The sequence below is a fragment of the Cygnus olor genome, chromosome 6 (genome assembly GCF_009769625.2).
Source record: "Cygnus olor isolate bCygOlo1 chromosome 6, bCygOlo1.pri.v2, whole genome shotgun sequence".
In the NCBI taxonomy this organism is placed as follows: Eukaryota; Metazoa; Chordata; class Aves; order Anseriformes; family Anatidae; genus Cygnus; species Cygnus olor.
Genome location: NC_049174.1, coordinates 33,167,828 through 33,187,707, shown reverse-complemented (window position 1 = coordinate 33,187,707; position 19,880 = coordinate 33,167,828). Strand labels below are relative to the sequence as shown.

Genomic DNA, 19,880 nt, shown 5'->3' with positions numbered 1-19,880 from the left:
TTCCTCTGACGTGATGAATGGCTCTCCACCTTCTCATCAGGAACTGTTGGCATCTCCACTTTTTGTCACGCACTGCACAGCTGAGCTAGCCATGATGAATCTCAAACAGCCCCCTCCTGCTTGAAAAGCATACTTATTCTGAAATACATTGCTTTGTAACGTACTCTAGAAGAAAACGGCAGCTGCATGTTTTTGAGAATAACTGTGTCCTGTACCAACTACTTTAGGGACCAAATTTGGGGATTGCAAAACTCCGATCAAGAATCATGACTGTTACCTATTGGTATTTTGCTGTCTAAGGGCAAAATGAGGCAGTGGAAAGTAAGTTGACAGGTGCAACTTCCTTGAGCTGGGTGACTTGTTTAAAAGAAAAAGAACAGTAATTTTTCAAAGAATTTTCCTCAATGTTAGGAGAAAAAAAAATCCAACAACACAACAATTGTATAGAAAATCATTAAAATGCCTGTAGGGCTCTGAAAACACTACAGCTTGGATCCACACTTCTCACAGAAATATAGTTTGTGAAGAATAAGGAACTTACTGAGCACAGGAGTACTTCACTGTCACAAGCTAGTATCTTCCATTCAGTCTTGCAATTACTAGTCAAACCATGGAGTAAAGCTAGTCTCATCACTTCCTGTCATAAAACCCTGTGTGAACTGCAAAGCATGCATTAACTTCGATTTGTCCTAAATTGTCTTTATGTTGCATCCTAGTGTACTCAAATATAACTAGTATTACGAACTGTTCTTTGTAAATTTGGACTTCAGCAACTAAATAAGAAGCTCATTAGCTTATTTAACTATTTTGGTGAATAGAGTGCAGTTTTTTCCAGAAAGAAGTCATTGTTTGTACTTGGGGTTATTACTATGTCAATATTCTACCCACGTTAGTACTATGATTAACACAGTGATTTCAGACTCCATGAAGGTGAAAGCTGTGTAATCTCAGTATTATCTATGATGAAAGTAAATGTTGACTTTTTAATCTGCAACATTATGTGTATCTGTATGCATCAAGTACATACACCCAGTGGTTGCCTTTAAAAAGTCATAATTTGCCAACAGCTGTCATGCAGAGATGTCAAATTACCATCATTTTCCCAAATATTTCAAAAAGGAGATCTCTACAGTTGTGTGGGAAGACTGGAGAAGTACTTGCTTTTTCTTTTCTTATTTAATAGATTCTTTCAGTAAAAGTGCACAGCAAGAAACCATCAGCAATGGAGTGTAAGTTCCATATATTTTTGCTAATTTTAAACACGACCCATTTATTTCAGCAACTGAAAGTTAAACATTCTACTTAAAGGTAGTCTACTAAAGCATTTTAACGTTGTAAAGTGTTCCACAAAGATTATGGGAATGGCACTGAAAATCCAACAAAGCATTCTGATTTCCTGGACAAAAAATTATTTATTTAAATGTATACACTGTCCTTTATCTTGAGCTCCCTTGACTACAGGGCCACAGGCAAAGCATACCACAAAAAGCACACACTTTTTTTTCTCTCTTTCTGTCTCTGCACAACTGGAACAGAGGAAGACAGAGGAAGGAACTGAATCAAGTATGAAGCGCTTGCCTTTTTTCTTTTCTGCCCTAGAGAGTAGGATTAGTCTAGGTTAAAGTCATTGGTAGGGCAGAGCAACCATTTCTATTGCATGTCTTTTGGATAATGCTTAACTTTCACATTACAGATCTAAAACTATACTCTCAGCTGATAATCTTGAGCTGAATACCACATTTAGGAAAATGAAAAATGCGTTTATCCATGTTTTTCAAGCTGGTTGGTTAAGCATCTCTCTTAGACTGTAGGTTGTGGTCCCAATTTTCTAGGAACAGCTGTCAATCCACAAAACATGGACATTATGAAAAATGTATTCTTAGCATACAGAAGACAGTTAAATCTCCTTTTTATTGGTCATTTATTTTTCCAGTACTTTAAAATTAGGAGCGCAATCGTAGGAGGTGAGATGCATGTATTTCAGATACTGTCTATCTTTAGCTATTTTTGCCATTTCTCCTTCTTTACAAACTTACCTTGGTTTCTCTCAGCAGAAACTGCAAATCCCGCCCACTGAGTATACCGTGGTTTTTTACGTAGCCAGGAATATACATTGTGCTTGTCCCATGAACAGTTCCATGGACTTCCATATAGGTGTGAATGACGTCCAGATAAGCCTTCTTATCCTGCAACAGCAACAATAAAATATTTTACACATTTCAAGCATAAGTCTTCAGTCAGAGCTGGTTTTGTCTCTTGAACCACAGAAGCTAGAAAGGGAAGAAGCTTCTTATTCTTGTATTTTTTTTTACATGATTCCTTACATGATGGTTCTTATATTTTTTTTACATGGGTCCTACAATATCTGATATTTCATACATCATTAATTTTCTTTGTTACTAGTTTGGAAGAAAACTGCAGCTTTTTTGTTTCATAGTATATGTATGAATAAATATGAAGGTCCTATTAATTTCCAACTGGACCAAAAATAGGTCACCACATAGCTGCATTCTTAGCACTGCCTAAACAATACTCGTCCTAAAAGGAGGAAAAAAAGAGAAATATCAAATTGTCATTCTGCTTTAGTCACAGATGCAACAAAATTCATTATTGTTCATCATCTTTGTGAAGAAAAGGGTGAATTTCACCTGGTAAGCTGCATTCTTGCCAAGTGAAAACACATTCTTATCTAAGTACGTGGGATCTGAATCACAAGATATCTCCAAATATCCCAATTACCTAAAGTTTTAAAAGCATTTTGGAAAAGACCCAGAGTAACAGTTCTATATTGTTGCAATAATCAAAACAAAAAACCCACAAGAAAACAGTACACCACCGTAGTTTGCAAACAAGAATTACTTTAATTTTCAATGCCATATGTTTTTGAGTTTTAAAGACTACTACCATTCCAAAAGCAATTAGCTAAAGACTGTATTTACAGCCAGTATGCAGCACAGATCAGAGACTTTCCCTCAATATTTGCACATTGTCTTAGTAATAACTCTGAAATCAGGCAACAAGTTTCTGTACTTCTTGGCAGCAAGGGAGTTTTTAAGAACTCTACTTCAAATCACTATTTTTGTCATGTAAATTCTGTACACTGTTCTTCTACAGATGCATGTGAAAGCTGGCCAACAATTTGACTGAAGTTCATTCAGAGGGCAAGTACACTGGGAAAACCCTGTCTTTTCAAATCATGGAGGAACAATAAGGCATCAGGCCTAAAAGAATGAACATCATGGCTTCCTGAAACTTCCTTACCAAATGAACTGGTGATACACATTCAAATACACAGGTTATTCAATGTCACATAAGGACTGGCTTCTAGCTGTACCTTCCTCTGCTGGCATTCTGTTTGTGAAGAAATAAACTGCCTGCCTCATTACTGAACTGATCTGGTCTGGTGGCTATGCCAAGATCACACCATTCAATGTCCCGGGCTAAGTATTATATAAAATAGCCAACAAATGGAGACAAATGTGCTTTCTTGTTTGACACAGTTGCTCTTATTGTTAATTAACACAAACTATTAAAAAAAAAAAGATTACTTTTATTTCACTTCTACTTCAAGTTTGAATTACTCTGAAAGAGATGTTTCTCCCTTTATTTGTAAAATAAAGTAACAAAGTTAGAAACTGTAGAGAAGCTCATGTATTTTGTTAAGAGAAAATCCATTTTGGAACTTTGCAAATATTTAGGAGAAATATAAATGGTGTAGCCTCCTCTTCTTCCCAGGACGAAGCACCAGCCTGTTGTCAGAGGCAGAACTAAATCCTGCCTGTCTAGAGCTTACTACAAACAAAGCCTGCGAGTTTGGCTTCAGTGTTCTGAATGCAAAGAAAAAGCCATGAAGCACAGGCATTAATGACAACACGACCTTCCTGCGCACTGCATGAACAGTCAGAACAGTGACGCACTTGCTGCACATCTTATCTCATGTCACACGAACTGGTAACATGAATGCACTCTAAGTAATTCAAGAAAAATAAGAGAAGCAAACAACTGGAACAAACAAAACCAGAATTATCTAAAATTACACTTATTTCAATGAATGCAATGACAAAATTTGCAAACCTCTGTTATGTAATATTTAGTTGTTCTAAAATAAAATACTTGCCATTAAAATTATTTAGTCTTTACAATATAATGATTGTAAAGTTCCTGAGGAACTGCACTTTTGGCTCCAAGGTTGTTGAAGGTTCTCCTTTTTGAACAGAGACAACTTCTGGCCCAGGGAGTCCATGAAGCACTTGTCTTGGGTTGCTGTGCAATGTTTTTTGAGTTTGCATTCTTTCTTACACATCAAGACTTGGCTATTTCTGGAGTCAGAATACCAAACTAGATAAATCTTTGATCTCAACTGGCCATGCTGCCATTTTATTATCTTACCCGTTATCTCATTTTCAAAGATGAACATAACATGGACTGACGCAATTATTACATTTTCACGTCTCCTGCTTGTATATGCCGCCAATATAAATCCAGTGGGATTCTGAGAAGCATCTGTGACATTCATCACTTAAATTCTGCTGGAAACATTCTTTGATACACATAATGGACCTTGAGTGTATCCCAAAATATTTCCCAAATCATCTATAACAAAGTGAATCTTCCTACTGTATTTATGTACTGTCCTCTATATAAATACCAGCACCTGCTTGTTACAAAACAGGCAATATAGCAAAAGAAAGAAAAGCAGTATAGGATGAAATGAATAGGTTTCTACGCTGTATTTTACAGTAGCACTTCTGGGGGACAAAGGTATGGTTTAAGTGAGCAAAACATTCTAATTCCATGTTTTTAATATTTAGAAAGTGAGAGAGCATAAATATGGCATTTATAGATACAAGGGCTATAAGTAAATAAATCAAGGAATGCGATTTGCAAACAAACAAAATACCAACATTCCTTCTGCTGTTAATCCATTTCCTGAGTTTGCTTGCTTGAGTGCGGATTCAAGTGTTCTTTTATCTTAAAGAATAAAAATAAACTGCAGATTTTTACTTTTCCAAAGGTAATTTAAAGAGAACAGATCATGGGCTGCTGGCTAGTAATGCAAAATCAGCATTCTCTGCAGTTTGGGTCAGATTGCATTATTCACTGTACGTCTGGTGTCTGCAGTACAAATCTAGACCTACAGCATGAAAGATAATCACATCACAAAAGAGGCAATTATTTCTCCTCAGAACCAAAATGTAAGAGTAGCGGTGACTAAGAGTCATACAAGCCTTTTCTGAAACAAGTTTTTAGCAGCTAAAATAAACTTGCCATTCAGGAAAGACATTTTTGTTGATCACTGAGTGCAGAACTGTTATTACTGTACATCAATTATTTCCACCTACTTTTAAAAGCATCATAAAGCCCTTCTCATCAAAGAAATCAAATGACAACTGTCTGATAAGTCTTTCCCTAAGACAATGTTGACAGCAAGACATAGCAATTTCAGTCCTGAAGGGCTGAAATTTTAAGTTTGTTGATGAAAATGTAAGAACTATTAATGTGACAAAAAAATCATAGTAGAAATACGATGCATGAAGAACTGAACTCCTTTCACTTTCTTGACGGGGTAGATAGAGGGCATGAAGTTTTACTATGACTTTGTCAGTCTGGGGTTATCACAGATTATTATTATTCTTTACAATTTTAGACCACTTGGGTAACCTCACAGAACATGGTAAATTCCGCAAGGAATGAAACTAGCCATCACATATGCAGAGCTACAGGCTCATTACGTTACACAAGATCTTGATTCAGAGTCCCAAAGTGGATTAAGAGGCCAAAAGTTGAAGCTGCAAAACGCATGTAAAACAGCTCGTATAACCTTTCCACACCTTCAAACACTGAAAAAAATCGGAACGCAATGCTTTTATAAAATTTGACAAATGCAATTCAGGTAAGAAAGAACTACTGGGACAGGTCTTTACATATTTCCTAAGTGCATACTGTTACGTCTAGAGGTCCAAACATTTGGGTGCTTATTCGCCCAAGTGTCAATCCCAAGATAAGCCAAAATCCAGTGATTATGCAGTATGTAACTGAGACTGATACAAGCATAAGACGCATGAATCATGAATCTTGACTCTTCTTTCTAGGATTGAAGGCAGAAGTATTGGAATAGCATGACGGGAAGTTGCAGAAAGAAGAACAAAGAGACTTAGACCTAAAAAGGAGCTAAGGCAACATGAAAGGCTTCAAACATGCCCTTTGAATTGAATTGAAATGTTCTGTAAATCACATTCTCATAATGGAGAGAATTAGAGGTTTCACTCACATTTTATTCCTTCTTTTACACTTAGGAAGAGAGAGGTCTCTCTTTACTCCATAGTGTTGCCAGGTCCACACAAAACCACTAACTGTTGATTGCAAACATTCAAAATTTGTAAGTGTTGCACTTGATAACTTACCTCTAAGAATAATATTTAGAAATGTAGTGAAATTCTTTACAGCCATCTATTTGTAATCCTCAATCCACTTAAAACTGATTTATTTGTCAGAAGAAAGCAAACAAGAAGACATTTCTTACAGTCTCTGCAGCATGCATCCTTCTTGACGTCCAGCAAGACATATCCAGACTTCCCCACTGCAACACGGGACTAACGCCACTGGTCTCAGGCCATGGGCTCATGTATTTCTCTGTATCCAGCAGAGCTGACAGAACAGATCATGGTATTCTTTCCCTTCACCACTCATCATGTTCATATCAGAGTTTAACCCCATTGAATGAGGTGGCAAGTCAGACTGTTGTCTGTAAGCAATCCCTAATTCTCTTTAGCTACAATAACCTGGTTAGTTCAACAGTTTAAGCAGGTGGTCTGAGCTAGCCTCTCCAACTCTGTCTAGTCATGCAGCAGTGATGGGTGTATGGGGATTTCTAGCAAATATGAAGTGACAAATAATTTGGGATCTTTCTTCTACATGCTTAGCTAGATGCAGAGAAGGACCCTTGTCCACGGCTATAGGAAACCACGATGGCAGTTAGCTATTCTAGTCCCACTCCCACGGAAGAAAAAAGAAAAGAATTCACTCTGAACTGACAATGTGATGTCCTCAGTTCCATTTCAACTTTTCAACAATTTTTGGTTTAAAATTTAACAAGTTATCTGCAACCAATATTCTGAAAAAGCACTTTAGTCTGGGAATCAGAGCACCCTCCCCTTCACGCCGTGCTTCTCCAATGACTGACCAGAACCAGCAGTGACGTGTGTTCAGTGGAAACTATACTTTTTGTTAATTGGCCATGTTCAATATAAAGAAAGGTAGCAGGACAAATAGATTAGCCTGGTTCAGTATATGCCATGATGGCAGATGAAAAGAACATTGCACAGGGAAAACGAAGAAAACATGAGATAAATTACAGATACAAGATTAGTTCAGGCCTTTTGGTGATGACGAGAACCGGATTTTCTCTCTCCATGTAAGACGTCCCATATTGTCACCAATTCAAAGCCTATCTGCGGTGACTGCACTTCACGTACTGGTGCATATAGGCATGACTGCTGTTACAGTCTGCAAGTTACAGTTAAGATGCGCTTCATGTAACAAGCACTCAGTAAGCATTTTAATACGGCCAAATATTAAGTTATACCTCTTGGAAGAAACAAGACAGGCATTACTTACAGAAATGGAGCACTGACTTGGAAAAAGCAATTCTAAAGTAAGAGATACAAGGGTTTTGGCTGAGAAGTCATCTAAACATGAGTTCCCAATGGTGAAAAGGGTATGCGCATAATAATGCATGTAGTATTTCTTTCTGACTTCAAGGCTCTTATGGCCCACACACCCTTTGCCAACACTCACATTTCAAGAGGAATGTGAACAATCTTGAAAAGGTTCAGCGAAAAGGGACATGCGAGAACACTTACGGATTAGAAAGCACAAAGTTCTCAGTGGCTCAGCACATACAGGCTTTTCAGAAGATGACTATGGGTTGCTTTAACCTCAACCTATGTATTTCTACAGGGAAACAGAACAAACATCAGTCCAGTAGACAAAGTCTATACCTGCTATTAAAACTGGAAATTAGTTTGGAAATCTGTACTAGAAATAATGCATAGTCTTGAGGGAGAAGGCAATTAAGGAATTTACTAGAGGAGGTAGTGGGGTTTCCACTGTGTGCTACTTAAAAATCAAGATTGGATGTTCTTTTCCAAAAAAGTCCTATTCTTGTCTTAATCAGCTCATGAATATCCTCTGTGTCACACCAAATCTCAGACTACACAATCACAAGTCTTCCCTCTGGGCATGTAATCTATTAATACATATTTCTGAATTAATGCAGGCTGAATAAACTGAAGAAGATATATATATCTGTGGGAAAAAAACAAATGCTGGTGACTATGCCAATACCTTGTTCCTTAAATCCAACCAGTACTCAACAGGTTGTTGTACTGACAGGCAGTACAAATCAGGTCAGGAAGTATAGACGATTATTACATGCAACTGTTCCTGAGAGACTGATAATGAGATCAGGAACTAAAAGTACATGAGCCTCAGCTAGAAGAGACATGAATTAAAGGAACCCAGCTCTGCACCAGCATTCTGCAGGCAGAAGAACAGAGGGCAAATGGGGACAAACCAAGCCATTCTATTCCATGAGCTCAAAAAGTGTAACTGCCACAGTATTTAGTACGATGCTAAGCAAAATTTCCTTTTAAGACACAGATTACATAGCTTAGGGCAGTAAGATCAAATTTAAACCTGAGAGATTGAAATTGAACAAGCATAACTAATGTACATATTTTTCTCAGCAGAGGAGCCAAGAAGCATTCAGCTCTACCTTTTCCCTAGCACAAAACCTGTTAACATTCTCCCATTTCCCTTGTTTTTGCTGTCTCACAGATGGACCACTTGTAGCTATGTTTTCAAGAACATATTCTGTATAGTCACAGTTACCAGACAATATTGTTCCTATGGGTCAGAAAACTGTAAGATTGACATTCTTATGCCAAGAAAGAGAAAAGGAAGGAAAACGTGAGAAACAGATGCTCTCACACTGTTGTATCATTTGGTCCTATGCATGACACAGCACGTACTGATGAGTGCCATTTTCAATTGACAAGAAGCTTAAAATATAAGATCTTAAGGCATACAGGGGATATGGACACAGAGGTGAGTCAAAAGAAATACTGTTATTAATGAGTAATCCTTTTTCTTTGAAAGCTGCATAAAATTTACACTCCCAGGTATGTGAGCCTAGAAAAAAAGAGCTCCAGAAAAGGACAGTGGACAAAAAGCAGAGGGCACTGTGAGCTTAACAGTCAAACATATGATACTTGGTGAAAATATGACCAAACCTCAGCGCTGTTATTCTGGAGCTCTCCTCTGCAGATGGAAGAGATATTGCAGCAATTGCAGTATTAAAGAAACACAAATCTGATACTATTACAAGGAGATAAAATGAGATTTCACACTTCTACGGTTTTCAGTGCAACACAGCTTCTAGCGCAAAATACAGCACATTTTTGTTTGTAGTTATATGAAAATAAATCATTGAAAGACATTTGTTTATGAAAACGATTAAAGTCTACAAAGCCTCTGACACCTTCAATTTCACATTACTTGTAATAGCTTCTGCATTTTCTAAAATTATTGTGATATCAAGACTATAAAAAAATTATTATACTGGGAAAGTGTGCATAAATAACAATGATCCATCTCAGTCTAGATTGATACAATCTTGTTCATCAGAAAGACTTCAAATTGTTCAACTGAATTCTTTGATTATTTTCAGAAAAAAGAACTTAACAGATTTACAGAAAAGGAATATTTAAGTTTAGAATTATGCATTGTTATATTGATCAAAATAAATTTGCTCAAGCATATCAGGTATGGAAAACTCACCTTCCAGAAATTATCCACTTTGCCATAAACGAGAGATTGATTTTGCCTTTTGATGTCGTTAATGTGTTTGATGTCACTGGAATTCAGATGCTGCTCTACCACAAATCCAAGGAAGCTGTTATCTGGAGTGTGAGCTGTAAGAAATGGAGAATATTCAAAAAACTTTAAAGCATTAATTAACATTACAAAAGTGTAAGTATTGACAAAAAAAAGTAGGTATAAGGAACATGATATACAACACATCACTTCTTTATGTTCACACACATACATTTGCTTACTTTATTATTGAGAAGAGTTCTTATTAATTTTAAGTCCTGCTGCATATGCTTACTGAAGTAAGCAGTTATTTTCTGGCTCATTTCCTGCAATGAAACTCTGCAGCTGGACCTAGGCCAATGATAACGATTCTTTGTGTGTTCAGCTTTACTTTACTATTAGAGATAAGAGAACCAGAAGGAATCGAGCTTGACAATCCCAGAGACGCAACACCAACAATTTGAAAGAACACTGGATTTATGCTGGTTAACAAAGCTGTATGTTTCTCAATGTGATAAATTTTAGTGAATTTCCTGGGCTCACCTCTTATAGTTGGAGAGCTAACACTCCATCCAGCTTGCTGCCTATTACGTATCTGTATTAAGTATTAGCCTACAAAGTCACACCACACAAATCAGAATAGAAATTTCACTGCCTAATTCACTACATATATCTATGTTTAAATATTGAAAAGTGACAACTGAAATGATCAAAACTGTTGTGTTAATTGCAAAGGATATGAAATTTGGTCTTAATTTTCTATATTAGTTTTAGCCTCTGTTGGTCTTTCTTCAGCACTGACATCCAGCAATACTAGGCACTGCTCTCCTCCTTTAAAGGCACAGAGCTGTAGGCTCATTACAGCTAAGTTATTGCTTTTGTTTGCTTGTTTGGTGAAAAGGTATTTAATTGCATGGATGGACTACAATATTCACGGCTTCAGGTAAAAATTCATCCCTATTGTATAAAAAATACTGCAATATGTAAGGGGTTTGGACCTTACCTAAAAAGTGGCACAGCGCCACATGTCTACACAAAACTGCACTGCAATGAAAACCTGGATCTTCTCTGTAAGTCTCACCTTTTAAATTCTGTTCGTTCAAGTTGACAACTTGTTAGTAAGTGCGTTTTGCAAAGAAAAGGGGGAAAAATGCGGAAAAAAGGAGGAAAAGAGGGAGGATAAAAAGACCCCCCCAGACACATGACATACAATGCTAAACCCATAGTCAGAGTTCTACAAAATAATTCTATTGCCATTATGAGGCTTTACTTTGGATTCCTCAAACCCAGCAAATAGGAAAACACAACAGAACAGAAACCATACGCAGTACACGGTTCCCTTTGTTGTTATATTTAATCTTTCAAGTGACAATTATTCTTCTTTCACAAAAAAATGTCTCAGCAACAGTTAGGCACTCACTTAAACCCGAGGACTTTTTAACATTTAGCATAGTGAATGGCATGTTGCAAATATTCCTGAAAAGGGGCATTTTTCTATCCTTTCATATTTTTGGATAAGAGACTGCATTCAAAGGAGAGGCAAGGCAGTACACACTTGAAAAATAAACCTTTTTTGAAGTTTTAGAACTGGTGGAATTCAGTGCCTTAAATATCATTGACAGGAAGCACTCAGATGGATTTTTAAGCAAGATCATGCAGTTTTTAAAAGTACCAATGCTGCTATTTTGCATAAAAGAATTTAAAAAGAACATAAAAAGGGAAAAAAACTCATGCTTCTGGAAAGCTCAAGCATTTGGTAATATGCCACAGGTTTGAATATGGCTTTCTTTTTGCTCAGTAATAATTTTCTGCCCTTATAATCAGAGTTCTCAAAACATAATAGAGTCTGGGGATCTTGGGAAGGTGTCCAGGGTTCCAATCTGGTGTAAAAATTTTTCTGATTCATAACAGGCACTTTCAACCATAACCCAATAAAGATGCTGCTCTCTCTGCAGCAGAGGACAAAATACAAAAATAAACTTCAGATATCCAAACATGCTGATGCTTCAGCACCTAGTACAAAAAGAAACAAAATCCTCAAACAATCTATAGCATTGTAATCACTCATGCCTCAGAACGAGTTTGCTTGCAATCTCTTTAGCACTTTCCCTGCAAAAGCAAAACAGCAGTTGTTTCCAGTATTAAAACCCAGAAATGGTTACCTACTGAAATACCAATACAGTAACACTCTTCCAAAAATGTATTATGAAGTGACGTGCTCCAAACAATAGAATGCAACATTAGTCTGTACTGCCATAGATAACAGAGATCTTCCCTATAGGGAAGATTTACTTTTTTCTGCATTTCTTGGAGTGGGATCGAGGAGTAAACACAGCTGTACCACAAGTATTCATGCAACTACTTTCCTCAAGTGTACCGTCACCCTTGGTGCTATCTTGAGCAGGATCTCACAACCAAATTTCCTAATAGCTGTTTTACTTAAATACAGCACAATTGAGCCCTTGGCTCGTTTTCCATGTATGACAAACCAAAAAATGTTAGCAAGTCATGTGGACAGGGAACAAGCTCTGCTCGCTGAAGTCCAAGCACTAACTCTGCAGCCACTCCCAAGTCCCATTTCCCCACCACGCCTTCGGTTGCTTGCTTCTACATAACTGGGAATGGAAAAAACTTGCACAGTAAATGTTAACAGACAAAATATGCCTCTTCAAAGAATTTTACAAGGCAACCAAATTCAAAAGCGTGTCAGCTAGACAGCAGTATGCATACTTCTGCTGTGAAGAGCAGGAAAGTTTGAAAGACATGACTACAAAGTCTGATTAGAACAAAAAGCGTACGTCCCTGGTCTTGGCCTCAGAGAAGAACCATCACCAAACTTCAGAGGTCAGGCTGGTCACTGCCCAGAACTTCCTTATGGACTTGAGCTGAGAAGCTCCTGCAAGTAACAGCATACACTTTCCTCTTTCCTAAGCCTCGCATACCCTCAAGCTAGCTGGCAGCGGCGAATCTTTTTGTGCTTTTCAGAGATAACAAACTTGAAATATTACAACATGCAAAAGAATGATCCTTTGATTCTAGAACTGAGTTCCATAAAGTCAAAGACTAGCGCTAGAATAGGTCACTGTAATTATTTAATATGATAAAATTTATAGAGAATTCCTTTTTGTGGGGTGATGGTGGGGAATATTTAAAGACTCCTCAAAGATTTATAACAATACTGACATCTACTACTTGTTTTTCAATAGCTTTGTACTCTGCTGGGAGAAAAGTGAGAATCAGTTCATCTCAGGATAAATGCTCACAACGTAACAATAAGTTCGGTGAAAATCTTGAGAAATCCATTCCAAAAACTGAGACAAAAATTTTTTTGTAGGAAATGCCAGCCACCACTTTCCACAGGTACACTAAGAAAAAGGTTCCCTATCATTACTTACATTGCTATTGTGCTTTTTTTCCTGTGTATGACAGTATGATAGAGTATTTGCATACTCTACACTTATGATTCTGCCCTTTTACATGCATTTTATTAAGCCATGAACTTGTTTTAAATAATACAAAAATTCTTCTCAATAACAGCATTCTTTTTTAAAACCCCAACTTCTTTATAAACCCAGGGATACTTACGGAACATCGTATAGAACTGCTGGGGATTAAGGTTCCACTTTCCCCATGGTGTCTTGTGGCCTTTAGACTGGGCATAATGGGCATGGTTAAACTCTGGTTCAGTTCCAAAGGAATCCAGAACTCTTAGCATACACCTAAAAGAAAAAAAATAAAGACTTACTGCAGGTACACAAGCATATGTATATATAAGCATGTGTACATAGTTATAATTAAGATGTGCTTTGTTTGTATTTGCAACTGTGAATGATTTATAAACTGAAGGTACATTTCAATTTCAAAGGCATTACAATCAGCAAGTTGAAGGACATTTCAGACATTCAAATAGAAACCCTGGAGCTTGGTTTTGGTTTCCTTGTTCTCAGAAAATGAATTCATGCTTCAACATCCAAGTACAGCTTATGGGAACACTACTGCGGTCACCTACATTCCTGGGGCGCTGAAGTAGGATTTAGGCAGAAGAAGAGAGGATTCTTCATCTATTTCCTAATGTTCTTACCCACTACTACAAAACCAGTGCAACAGCCAAAGGCTACATACCAAGATCAGAGCAGAATAGTATTTTGTCTTTAGACAACTCTATTTAGTCTCCAGATTCCGACTTTTGGGTCAGTTAGACCTACTGGAGAAGCACTGAAGACAGTTTAATTTGCAGACTTGCAGTCAGACAGGCCGTTTGTTTGTAAAACTTTTTGTTAGAGACATTTGAAAAAATAATACAAAAGTCAAATGTCTGCAACAACTGCTCTGCAACTAAGAGAAACCTTGGCATTGGATTACAAAGAGTCTGGAGAAGAGATTCACACGGTTCTTTATTGAAAAGTCCTATTAACTCCTTGAAAAAATAAAAACTACTTAAATTATGAGTTGTATTATTTTAAAAAAGAATTCACAGCACATGAAAGGCTGAAAAAAAACACCCTCAATATAAGATGGGGCATATTCTGACATACAGGATCAAGGATTTGTGTTTCCAAAATGCAGCCTTGTAAAATTTTGATATGGCTTGGACAGGAACTTTATTTGTAGTGGTCACACTGACCGTTAGCTCTACTGCAAATGAATTGTGTTACAAGGCTCTACAGCTGCTGACCCTTCTGTTCTTCAGCCCTCCACAAAAAAATCTGAGGAAAAGATTGATATAGGCCGTGCAGGGCCATGTGCCACATTAGGTTGTGATGTAAAGACGTGAAGAACTCTTATCATGGCCCACTTTGTCACTAAGAAAGAAACACGACCTCACAGGTGGCACAGAACAGAGGTAGCTGGTGAAAGTTACTATTAAAAATGTATTTCCCACTCTTCAAAAAATTTCCCATGCCTCAAGCCCATATACATTCTCATGAGTAAAACATCAAGTTTTTGGCTTTAAACGGTAACAGAACTTAGCTCCAAATATAGTTCACCATTAAAAAGTGAAAATATTTAGTCCCCAAACCACACTTACATACTTATATGTCACTCTTTTCACTGAAGTATTCATTAAATTGTGAAAAAGCAAAAAACAAAACCAAACAAAACAACATGAAATGCCACTTTTGTATTTCAGAGTACAAAAGGGGCAAATTTACTTTGTTTTTCAATCTTCATAGAGATCTTTCAAGCAAAAAAGTCAAAATATACAACACATTGTGATTCACCAAACAACAAAGCTGACAGATCAGTTTCTGTGCAGTGTTTTATGTCAACTGTTCTCAATGAAAATATTTTACAACAGTAGCAATTATCTCTGCATCATACAAAATACTCCAGCAAGACCAAAACAACTTCTGCACTGATGAATCACTGAGTAATAAAAGCCCTCTTACTTCTTGGCAGGCCTTAAAACAGGATTCTTAGCAAATGTACGGCTTTTGGCCAGGTACACGAATGCAGGGGAATGAGAAAATGGGTGAAAGCTACTGAAAACCTGCAACACTACTGGAGTTTGTCAAATCACACATGTAAGGAGCAGTGCATTGCATGCAAATGTCTCAATGTGCTTCATTACCTCTCGTTTTCCTGTATTCAGACGTAAGGTATGGAAGCACCAATTATTTATAGTGATATCGTGTCACTAAGTCCAACTTACACAGGGTCTCTGAAGCAGTAGTACGGGAAACATGATGCAATGGAAAGTAAGTGAAGCAATGAAGCAGGGAAAACAAAACCTGTGTTTATAGTATTAGGGCATGAAGAAAGTCAGAAAGACAAGAGAAGATCACAGCAGAAAGAATTGGTCTGAGACTGATTTGCCTATTCATTGACACGGTTGGTTGACTCACGAGACGTTAAATTAAAAATGAAACAGACATATCTCCTCTTTAAAATGAGGAACTGAACATTTCTTTTTCTAATTTTATGAAGCTAATGGAACTACTGAAAACTAGTGATTATATATGTATTTGTAACTCACTGAAGCTGACGGTATTTAAAATAAATTATGTCTGAAATCTCTCTCACACCGAAAGGAGAAAAAACAAGGGGTACATCACTCCCATAGAATAGAGCACTGTCCTTTGACACACTAGTGTGATACCACTGTATATTTTACATTGAGTGTGCCAGAAAGCACTCTTCCCATCTACAGAAGATTTCCACAAACCATAGACGAGTTCTTCTAAAATGAGGATTGGTGGGTAGCAAACTGCCTATAGAAACATCCACATCGATGTTTTCTTTCTTCTGATATATTAGAAGTGACAAATGTTGTGTTTACAAAAAAAAGGATAAAAGTAACCCAGAATTATCACCATTTTTCAAGTCAGCATTTTTCCATAAATATTGGGCATATGCACAATCTTAACTGGGCTGCCCTGGTGGGAGTATTTATACGTATTTATTCAGGTCATTCTCCCACCTGAGGTTATAGTTGTTCTCTCCTTGTACATCCTCTTTGTCTGGGTGAGCAGTGCTGTCCAGCAGCACCCATCACTGTCAGCAACAAACACCGATGCCAGCAGGCACTGCTAAATGAAGGGCACGTTGCTGCAGACAGACAGCAGACATTTTCCTTGGAGCAAGCTGGTCAAAACCCCACCATTTCTGGTGCGGAAGCTCTGTAGGTGCACTGAGCTCAGGCACAGCAACGTGCCTGCATGCATACACAGACTCCAGACTGCTTTGGCTCATGCCCAGCCAAGCTCATGTCTGCCTACAGCAAGCTCTGCAGATACATGTATTTTTCAGGCTCCTCAGTACTTGAATTCAAAATGTAAAAACTTAGTCAGAAAATATCCGTCCTAAAACAGATATATTCTAGAAAACATGTAAACAGCAGGAATGTTGCTCATTTTTCAGGATACCTGTCATGCTCATTTGTTTCAAGAATAAAGCCATTTAGATTTTAGGCATATGGGAATGAGTCATTGCTAGAGAGGCTGGAGAAAAATGAAAAAATACCAGATTCATCTGCACTGTACAGAGGATGCGGGTGATAAGAAAAGCAATGAGCTGCACCCCTCAATCTATATTAAGCCACTAATTTTTATGTTGATCATTGCATGTAAACTGCATTCAAATACCCAAACTTCAGAACTGAAAAATGCAGCTTGTCCAGGCATTCTGCTTGACAATAAGGTGCCCACAACAAATGAAATCTGTTTTGATATATTCCAGCTATTTACAGCGCAGTTATAACCCAGATCAAACACGTACTACCAGGAGTCATTGGTGCTACAGACCTCAGAAGGACAAAGCGCTATTTCAGCTGCTGAGAAGCACTCACCTCTCGCAGCAGGTCGTTCTTGTGAGCTACCAGTCCTAGAAACCTGATTTGAGATTGCCAAAACCTTCCTCAGGGCCCAAGTTCACTCACAAAGATTACATACCACACTCTTATGAAGACACTCTTCTGAAGGCACAGGTTAATTCTACCGCTCTATTTCAATCCGAAGTCAATAAACACACTTTATTTATATTTGAGTCTGGTCTGCACAAAACAGACAAAGCTGACCAGCACACGTCTGCTGAACTATACGGCAGAAAACAAAACACCTCTTTCAAGACAAAGGATATTTTTCATTCCTGCTGACATTAGATACTAATGAGCGAGGAAGCAAAGTTTGCGAAGAACAAGGTCTACGAGGTAGCTTTATATATCACCTATATGCTTGTTTTACTGGAATTAATTCAACAAGAATATGTAAATATGGTCTTTTATACCAGGCTTACTCTCTTAACTTAAAAATATTATTATTATGACAAACTTTATGAGGTAAATCATGATGCTGAAAGAAAAAAGGTTGCAACAGGATCGTTGAACAGGAGATAGCTTGCTTGAAACTATGAATTAATTCTTCTCCTCTGGTAGTCTCTGCTAGGCTCCGGACCCTGTTTTCTGCACTGACCTTGAAGAACAGTATCAAGTAACTACAGAGATCCCCAGCAAATACAATGAAAACCTGAATTATAAGGAGTGATCCAAACCCCTGAATTTATTTATTTATTGGGGGGCAGGGGGGAGAAGGCAAATTGAAGGAAGCACAGTATATAAAATATTCTACGAGCTGGCAGAGAGAGGGAGGAAATAATTTATTTTCCAAAACCATGGGGGATAAGCAGGAACATGCAGGTTGCAAGAAACCAAGCCAAGAAAGATACCTTAAAGAAAAGTTTAATAGTATGAAATACTATGGCATCTTTTGGAGTATTCTCTAAGAGACTAGGCAAAAATCTCTCAACAAAGATAAATACATCTGATCTGCAACAGTATGGACCTGATGAGGTCCTGTTCAATCCCCAGATACACAGTGCTGGCTGTGGAAGAGAACTAGCGATTTTTTTTCTTCTTCAAAACCATAGCTAAAAAACATCTCATACTACCTAACAGATGTATTTACAATGAAATTTAATTCTTCTCTCCTTAAACATAAAAAGTCAGTCATTACTACAAATTAGGAATCAATGAAAAACAGATTGGCAGCTTAAGATTTAATGATTCATGAAACAAGCAAGAAAAATTGAAGAGCTGATCTAATAAACTCAATGTCATGGTGTATTTCCACCATCTTTGCTACAGAATATGCCAAATAGAAATTTAAAACACTTCCCTTTTGGTTGTAATTTCCTAAGTATGGTTTTCTATCCCGACCACAATACCGTATGTGATCGCCTAATGACAGTTACATCTGGCAGACAGACAGCCAACTCTAACTCAGTGGAAAATGGGATTAGCTTTATTAGCAGGCTCCTAAAAACCAGAGTATCTGTTTACTACTCTACTTTAAAAAAGAGATTAAGAGTAATCTAATATGCAATGTTAATCACAGAACTTTTATTTAAAATTATGCTGAAAAGATGCAATGTTCCATCAATCCTGAAGTAGAAAAAAACACAAGTCTTCTGCCTTCAGAGAACCTTTCAATTTCTTTCCTCAGCTAGGATTTACTGGACTTTACAGATCATGAAACACAACTGATTTGATTAGGTCTAGAAAAATCAAAGTCAGTAATTTAGATTTGGTTTTATTTCATGCTGATATATATCAATGCAACATGTGTGAGGCTTGCTCATTTAAAGATATTGACAAAAAGAAATCCGGTTCTAAAACCGCAGACAATAAGAAGGCCATTCCAAGTAATTTCTTGTGACAACCATCTTCCATCCCTGACGGAAAAATGTTTATAGATAACAGAAGCAACAGCAACTGCAATTACCAGCAGGTTTATTCTTTAGACTTACTCATGAAGACAATTATGCCCCCAGCATCTTTAGGGATGGGACAGAAAATATGACGTTGTTAAACAATAAAATTTAAATAGATAAATCCCTACAACCATCAATCCAGTACAGAGACAAACACAGACAAGCAAAACACGCATGTTCTGTTCCTACTAAACAGCAAAATTCAATAATCTTTCAGCCCACCTACTAATTTACAAATAGATGTAAAGAACAAAACTTGGGAGGGGGGGAGAGGGGATAAAGAAAAGAAGAAAAGAAAGACAAAGATGATGACTCAGCAATATAATTCATTAAGATTAAAAACACTTCAATCTGCAACAAGTATTCCATACGTATTTGGGGAGGGCCTTACATTTGGTATGCAACAAAGAGGTAATAGCTCCTTTATTCTTAAGGAGAACAGATAACTGTATTTTTACTTTTAAATAAATTCCAATTCATGTAAATGTACCCACTTTAGTATTTTTGTGTGTTATTCCACAAAAGCTCTTCAACAAAGCAGTTTAGAGGTCAAATGAGTATTATACTTACTGGTAATGTACCCACGATGGACCAAGGGTTTTCTTAAACTGAGTGAGTCCCACAATATCAATGTAAATGAGTTCTACAACTTTATCTCCCTGGGTAGGACAGCCAGATCTGTTACCTACAACCTTCTTCATAATCCTAAATGGAAAAAGAAGGATCATAGAAAAGCATGACTTTCCGATCTACCTTGAAATTCATGCTATAATATTAGTTAATACCAATAATTCACC

At 37.3% G+C, this 19,880-nt stretch overlaps 1 protein-coding gene across 4 annotated transcripts in view; it reads right to left on the bottom strand.

The window, feature by feature from the left end:
- The window catches only part of MGAT5 (alpha-1,6-mannosylglycoprotein 6-beta-N-acetylglucosaminyltransferase), a 119,378-nt gene that overhangs the window by 20,145 nt on the left and 79,353 nt on the right, over positions 1–19,880 (bottom strand). For all 4 annotated transcript variants that reach the window (XM_040562511.1, XM_040562514.1, XM_040562512.1 and 1 more), the window contains exons 9-12: positions 19,654–19,788; positions 13,462–13,595; positions 9,841–9,974; positions 2,037–2,186 (exon numbers count right to left, since the gene is read on the bottom strand). In XM_040562511.1, coding sequence (XP_040418445.1) covers positions 2,037–2,186; positions 9,841–9,974; positions 13,462–13,595; positions 19,654–19,788 — 553 coding nt within the window. The remainder of the gene's footprint in view (positions 1–2,036; positions 2,187–9,840; positions 9,975–13,461; positions 13,596–19,653; positions 19,789–19,880) is intronic.